This window comes from Benincasa hispida, chromosome 6, assembly GCF_027475165.1.
Source record: "Benincasa hispida cultivar pf3 chromosome 6, pf3_genome.v1.1, whole genome shotgun sequence".
NCBI lineage: Eukaryota > Viridiplantae > Streptophyta > Magnoliopsida > Cucurbitales > Cucurbitaceae > Benincasa > Benincasa hispida.
In genome coordinates, this window is record NC_143483.1 from 10,856,451 (window position 1) to 10,864,704 (window position 8,254).

General features: G+C 31.2%; 1 protein-coding gene across 1 annotated transcript; it reads left to right on the top strand.

Moving 5' to 3' along the window:
- Positions 1-6,425: 6,425 nt before the first annotated feature.
- On the top strand, positions 6,426-8,034 carry LOC120080426 (metalloendoproteinase 2-MMP-like). The gene is made up of 2 exons (XM_039035081.2): positions 6,426-7,002; positions 7,394-8,034. Exons 1-2 carry the CDS (start codon positions 6,477-6,479, stop codon positions 7,825-7,827), a joined length of 960 nt encoding a protein of 319 aa, XP_038891009.1. The 5' UTR covers positions 6,426-6,476; the 3' UTR covers positions 7,828-8,034.
- The last annotated feature ends 220 nt before the right edge of the window (positions 8,035-8,254 follow it).

Consider the following 8,254-nt stretch of genomic DNA (forward strand, 5'->3'; position numbering starts at 1 on the left):
ATATTAAATTTAATAACTATGAATCACATTCATAGAATTTGAATCTTATTCAAATATTTATTTCCTCCTATTAAACTATAATGTATCAAATCCATGATAGTTATATCATATATAATTGAAACAATTTAATTATATCATATATAATTAAATCACTCTTATTAATTTGAACAATTCAAATTAACCCAAAAACTAATTCTCAACTAAATCCTTTTGAGCTACCAAGGGGGCCTTATGGACCTGCAGTTTGAAGTTCCAACGGTACATGAATAATTAATTAAACTCTTTAATTACATTATTCATCATCCGTTAACTATCGAACACTTCACTAAAGAGCGATAGATGCTGTACTACAGATATATTTCTATGTCCATTAAATATAACCAATCAACAGTATGATAACTCTTCACAAATTGCTCGTAAGTACAACTGGGTCAAATTACTATTTTTCCCCTGTAGTTACATCTAACTCCTTAAGTACCACTGATCCCTCTAATGAACAATAGATCATAGTCCCACTATGACTAAATCCCTCTTGGGCTAGGAGAGGGTATGGCTCCACATTATTCAAGATCCAAAATCAGCCTTTAAAGGAGAAATCTATTTACTTACCCCTACTTCAGGGAAGAAGTGAATTCTATCTTGTGTAGCTGTGTTCCCAGCTCCCCAATCAGGCGAATCTCCAAAATGGTAGGCTTGTTGAGTCAGCGATCCAACCACTCCTACTCAATAAATCAAAGAACCGCCCTCAAAGGCAGAGTTCACAACTCACTCAGGATTGAGGTCATTTACCTTTGGTCATTCTGGTGAAATGTAAGTCTCTATTATGAACAGTGTTATATAATGAGACTAAACATTTCGTGGTCTGGTCTTATACAAACTCCATTGTATAGAATATCCCCACTCACATGTCTAATACATGAATAATCAGGATCAAATCATTTGTAGCATTTTACAACAATTGTAACACCTCTAAAGTGGACGATACTCGTAGTTTCACCAAGATAAGGTACCCAACCTTATCCATATACTACAGACCATTTAGGTTATCATTTAAACATGATCCACCTGTATGTCTCCACATATATGTTTAAGTCACAATAATAATCTTTGATGTTAGTTTATTGGTTTGTGGTTAATGCAACTAAAATATCACATATTTTATTGACAATGTGAATAAAATATCGTATATTATTAACTAAATAAGAGTTTGTTCATACAATGTTTATAAACTATAGGATCCTACGAGATAGTGCATCAACCCCAACAGACCGGACCATGAAATGACTAGTCTCATGATATAACACCATTGATAGAAGAGACTTAAATTTTATTGGGATGACCATATGTGACTTGACCTGAATCCTAAGTGAGTTGTGAACTTCTGCCGATGAAGGCGGTGTTGGGTTTTATGTCCTAAAACTCGTGGTTAGTACACAAGAAACTTATTCTGATAAATTCAATAAAGTTGTTATTGAAGTTTGATTCAATAAAGTTGTATTGAATATATGAATTTCTTATTTCGTTTTAGAAATAAATCCAATAAACTAAAAGATTTATGACTATTACATGAGTACTTGAACTTTATGTGGAGACATAATGGTGGATCAGTTTCGAGTAAATAGTCTAAATAATCTATACTATATGAATAAGGTTGGGTGCCTTATTATGGTAATATTATTGGATGCAGCCCACTTTATAGTTGTTACAAGGAGTTGTAAAGTGCTGCAGACGAAGTAATCCTGATTCGTACATGTCATGACATGAGGAGTGGAGGCATCATGTGTAATGAGTTTGCACAAGATCGGACCACGAAATAAGTCATTCTTTCTTTATAACGCTATTTACTGTTTAAGACTGACTATTTCCAACGATGGCCTAGATAACTTAACATGAATCCTGAGCTAACTATGAACTCTTGTTTACTCGGGATTATCCTTAGCTTTTCATGGGCGAGGGTTGACTTAACAATGTTGGCTCAATAAGCCTCCCATTTCAGGAGTAAGACCGAGTAGATAGTTGAGGACATAGGGTGCAAGATGGAATTCACTCCTACCCATTTTTAGGGATAGTAGAGAGGTTGTTCCCTTAAGTGCTGACTGAGTCGTTATTACGAACAACCTGTGAAAAGTTAACTTACTAATCATGGTTATATCGAGTGGATACAATATATCTAAAGTGAGGGGAGTGCAACTCTCGACTTTAGTGGAGTGATCCGACAGATAACAAATGGACGTTAATTCAGTTAATCTTGGATTGTTAGAGTCCATGATCTGTAGGTCCATTAGGTCCCCCTACTAGCTCACAAACGTATCAGTTTTAGAGTAGCGTGATAAGTTGATTTGAAACGTTTTAATTAGAATTAAGGGAGTTAATAATTATATGTGATATAATTACACGTTTAATTTTGGAATTAGATGAAATTAGATAATCGACTCATATTTAAATATGATTTAAATATTAAATTCATGAATATGGATTCATAGTAGTGGAATTGGTGATTAATTAATTTAATATTTGATAATAAATTAATTAGAATTAACTAATTATTAATTATTAATTTTATTAGAAAAATTAATTATTGTAAAATTAATAAAATTTCAATTTTTGAAAATAAAATTGAAAATCAATTTTGTAATTAAAACAAAAATTGAAAAATGAAAGTGGAAAATCCCAATTTTTGGGATTTTCCCACTTTTTTTTGAAGTAAGTTGGTCACAATTCTATTACAATTCTCAGCAAATTCAAGGTAGCAGCTGTAATTCATGCATGCTTCTTGATTGCATGATAATCATGCAATATATAACTCAAATTCTGAGTGGAATGGCCATGCAATTGGTGCTGAATAATAGAGAAATCAAGATGTTAAAGAAGACTTTTCTTCAAAATAAAAACCATAAAACCTTTCTCCAAATTCCCTTCAATTCAAGTTTATTTTGAGTCCCACAACTCAATCTAAGGTTCCAAGAGAATAGTAGGGAAGACCTTGGGGTAGTTCACAACCAAAGGAAAAGGAGATTGCAGCTGAAGATTAAGATTTAAGAGGTTCTTCAAAGGTTAGAACCCTCTTTTTAGTTTATGAGCATGGTGAATTTGAAGCCAAGATTAATGAATTAGAATGCTTAATGATCCTGTTTTTCTTCCGTTGCTTGTTTCTGTATTCCAATAGGCGGTCCTCTGATCTACATGGGTGAGAGTGACCAATGTCATCGACTTATATGTTTACTTATATGTAGAGAAATTGCTCCCTTAAAACTGATTCTGGGGCTTGAACAATGTGGTGCCATACCCTCTCTTAGCTCGAGAAGGGTTGGTCATAGTTGAACTATGACTTATTGTTCATTGGAGGATCAGTGGTACTTAAAGAGTTAGATGTAACTATAGGGGCAAAACGATCATTTTGACCCAGTTGTACTTATGAGCAATTTGTGAAGGGTCAACACACCATTGATTGGTTATATCCAATGGATATAGAAATATATCTGTAATGCGAAGAGTGTAGCTGTCGATCTTTAATAGAATGACTGATAGTTAATGGAAGTTGGGTAATTTAATTAAAGACTTTAATTAATTAACCATGTACCATTGGAGCTTCAATCCATAGGTACATAAGGTCTCTTCGGTAGCTCAACTGGGATTATTGAGAATCAGATTAATTTTGGATTAATTTGAATTGTTCAAATTAATTGAGGGAATAAATTATATATGATATAATTAATATAAATTGATTATATATGATATAATTAATATAATGTATTTGATACATTATAATATAAAGTTTAATTTGAGAGAAAATAAATATTTGAATATGATTCAAATATTAATTATATGAATTGGATTTATATAAAAACTATAGGATTGTGCATTTCTTGGATTAAGCGTTCTTGTATTTTGATTAGTTTTCTATTCAATTTTGTGCTCTAAATTAGAATTTTGTATTTCTTTGAATCTTGCATGATTTAGATTTGCTTTCGTGTGTTAGATTGACACCCCTATCATGATCGCATGTCCTAGCTAGTTAAATTCAAGCTCGCATGTATCCCTGTAATCGTCCATGCTTTAAATTTACCTTTGTAGTACTGATTAGATGAGCATGGTTAGGTGTATAGACTGATCTTGAATCTTTGCATCGCACGTTTAATCCAGATCTCAAGAATAAATTGCTTTAAATTTACCGTTTTTTCATGTAATTTCTGAAAACATTCTCTCAAATAATATTGTTCTCCCTCTGCCCATGGACGTACCTAACACACTGTTAGTGAACCACGTATATCTGTGTGTCGATCCTTCCTATCTCTACGTTCCTTTTTGTGTTCTTTAATTGTCGATTTCATAACATATATATATATATATAATGATTCAATCCATGGAAAGATCTATATATGTTTTGAACAAGTTATCAAGTGCTAGCACTCGAGATGACCATTGAAATAATACATAAACACGTACAACACTTAATATTAATATTTAGTATTAACTTTAAAGACATTGATCAGTTTATATATCTAACGGTTCAAACAAGCTCTATACTTTATGCTTTTTACCACATGTTGACGTTGAAAATTAGCCACATTCTTACAGTTTTCTTTTTTGAATATGCCACTTACAAAAATGGAGCAAAGACTTCGAAAGTTACTACTATTTTATTCTTAATTCAGGTTTAGTTTGACACATTCTCATATTATAAAATTACTAAAGGAAAAATATGTATTTTTAACCATGTGACAAATAAAGTTAGATTGATCTCAAGAAGGGCGAAAGTTTTAGATCGCTAAATTAGTTATTATAATAATCTATACTTTAAAAAATACTAGAGGAAAAATATAAGTGAAGATTTAAACCTTCTATTTTATTAGATACGAAACGCTAACTATTAATTAAGATAGACAACAATAATCACATGAACAAAAACTATAGGCACGATTGACTTATTTACACAATTTTTTGAGAGTTTTATAGTTATAATCTTTGATTTATATCTAAGTTTGAAATTGATGTTGCTAATTTTCTAAGTATTTTTAATAAGGCACTTAAAAAGTCTTCAAATGGATGTAGCTAAAAAATTATATCAATAAACCTCTCAAAAAATTATGAAACAAGTCAATAATTTGAAAAAAAAAATTAAAGAAAAAGAGAGAAATACACATCATTAGTTACTTGCTTTTTTTTTTTTTTTTTTTGGATTTCCAAAAATAGAAAAATAAGAAAAATTATTAAAATTTAATTATTTTAGATTTCTATCCGTTTCTATCACTAATAGATAGAGCGACTTCAATCAATCTCTATCAATGATAGATATAGATAGAAGACTATCAATATCAATTAATAGTTTTTTTTTTAAAATTTCTATAATTAGTTTGATATTTTATTTATCGGTGGCAAGACAGCCCAAAGTACAAACATTTGAGATGAATGGTTTGAATTGTTATCAAGTTTTTTGTGTGTTTATTTGCCACGATTTGGCTATTAATTTTTTTGCAGAAATAGAAGTTAACGTACGTTTAAACTTTCTTGTATTGTATAAATTTCCATTCAAACTTGAAACATTGGTCAAAATATTCATAATTTATCCTAGACCTCCATCACAAACAGAAATTCAAATACTATATTGCTATAGAAAAAAAAATATAAAACCTAAACTTTTTTTTTTTCAATGAGGAAATTGAACCCTTGACTTTAAGGTTGATAGTATAAATACTATAACAGTTGAACTATACTTATTATAACGTATAAATAGAGAAATTATTTCAAATGATAAAACTGTTGGAAATATTTACAAGATGTAGCAAAATTTTAGAGGTATCAATAATAGATGTTTGTCAATGATAGAAGTCTATCAGTGTTTATCAGCATCTATCATTGGTAGTTCTAAAATTTTGTTATATATTGTAAATATTTTGGTTCATTTTTCTAGATTTAAAAACAACACCGTATAAATAATACTATTATATGAATTATATGGTACCCATTTCTTCTTTTTTTTTTTTTTTTCTAAACCAAAATTAATAAATAAATCAAACAAGTAAATATTTTCTTTCCTTTTCCCAGCTTCATTTATGGGAGAAAATAGCCACAAAGTAGGTAAAGTGCATCTTATCCTATTAATCAACCGTGTACCAATTTTCTTTTACTAATATAGTATTTAACTGGTTAAATTATATACTTTCGATCAAAAAATAAAAGGTTCGGATCTCTCGCTTCAGGTTGAATTAAGAAAATAAAATAAAAATATGAAAAACCATTACTTCTATGGTAAACATTAGCTAGAACTTTGCTGCCTTATTCCTTCTACACAGTTGGGGGTTATTTCTACAAGACCTACCCTTTTTGACTCATCCATCATCTGGGAAATTTCTTTCCCAAAGAATATTTCCAATCAAAAGAAAAATTATACATTCAACCTCTCAAATCTCAAGTATTTCATATAAAAAGGCCATAAGAGATCTTTTGCAACATCCATCAATTTTGTAATAATAAATATGAGAGCTATGGGGTTTCAAGAGATATCATTATCATTCTTCACCTTCACTCTTTTTCTTCTAATCACCCTCTTCCCTTCAATCTCATCTTCTCAGCCAAAACCTGTGGATTCCCATGGATTGGTGTTTCTAAAAAACCTTATTGGATGCAAGAAAGGTGACAAAGTGGAAGGAATTCACCAAATGAAGAAATATCTTCATCATTTTGGCTACTTGAATGATGTTCATATTCATTCTAAATCTAATGAGGATGAGTTCGACGAGATCCTAGAGTCTGCTATCAAAACGTACCAAATCAACTACAACCTCAAGGCCACAGGAACTCTCGATAACACGACGTTGGCTCAAATTTTGAAATCTCGATGTGGGGTTGCGGATATTATCAACGGCAAGACGAGGATGAAATCAGGAACCAAAGTGGTGAATCAACATAGAAAAATAAGTGGTCCTTTCCATGAAGTTTCTCACTTTGCTTTCTTTGAAGGAAGCCTTAAATGGCCTGATTCCAAATCCCACCTTACTTACGGTAAATTTAATCTTCCGTTCATATTCTTTATAATTGTTTAAATTTTATGGGCTCTAATACTATATAAAAACAAATATAAGATTCCATTTCAAAATTAATCAATTATAAGAGGAGTAACTATCCTCAACACAAATGAGTATTCAAAAAAAAAAAAATCCAATCTAAAAATGATTAGTCAAATAGATACTATTTTGAGAATAGATTTGACAATCTTTATAAGATACTGTATGAGTTGATCCTCTCGTCACCAATTAATTTTAAGATCCTATGTTTTTGGAAAAGTAAACTATTTCATACAAATTTTGAATCTTATAGGATCTTTTATTTTGATATTTTGATAGTACCGTTGAATTGAAAAGTTTAAACTGATGAGTTACAGTAACATGAACAGGATTCCTCCCAAAAACTCCATCAAAGGCGGTAGATCCGGTGAGTCGAGCATTTAGGACGTGGGCTGCAAACACTCACTTCAGCTTCTCCCAAGAATCTGATTATGAAAGTGCAGACATCAAAATAAGTTTTGAAAGGGGTGACCATGGAGATGGCTCTCCCTTTGACAGTGTTGGAGGAGTGTTAGCTCATGCTTTTGCCCCCACAGATGGGCGATTACATTTCGATGCCGTCGAGCATTGGGCCATCGGCGCCGTACCTAATTCCTACGATGTGGAGACGGTGGCGCTGCATGAGATCGGACACCTTCTCGGCCTTTATCACAGCTCTGTCGAAGGAGCGATTATGTGGCCGTCGATCATGGGAGGAACTACCAAGGGTTTACATGCTGATGATATTGAAGGCATTAAGGCTTTATACACTTCTACTTCTTGAGTTACTATTGACTTTAATTTAGTATTACACTTCTAAATTAGTTCTTTCTTCACTTATAATTCATTTATATAGTTAATTTTATTTGTTGTAATGAGAGTTGTCAAGTTTTATTATTTTAGTTATCAAAACAATTGTTACATACGTAATTGTTTTGATCAATTCATGGTTTAATAAAAAAAATAACAATCCTTAAAGTTTTTCTTTTAATGTTTGATTTGAACAAGGTGCATTTATTTATTTATTTTAATGATAGTTTGAATTTACTTTCAAAATTTCAGGTCTTCCCCCAAGAAAAATCTAAAAGAGTATATTGCAAGAATTAATTATTTGAAATAAGGGTCACAACAATAATTCACTTTGAATTCAGATTGTGATTATTTGGAATTTATGAAAGGAGTGATAAACACATTATTAATCTACCCGGAAT

Coding starts and splice junctions, on each gene's coding strand:
- LOC120080426 (XM_039035081.2), top strand. CDS start 6,477: ATGAGAGCTATGGGGTTTCAAGAGATATCATTATCATTCTTCACCTTC. Junction 7,003..7,393: donor CAAATCCCACCTTACTTACG/GTAAATTTAATC, acceptor TAACATGAACAG/GATTCCTCCCAAAAACTCCA.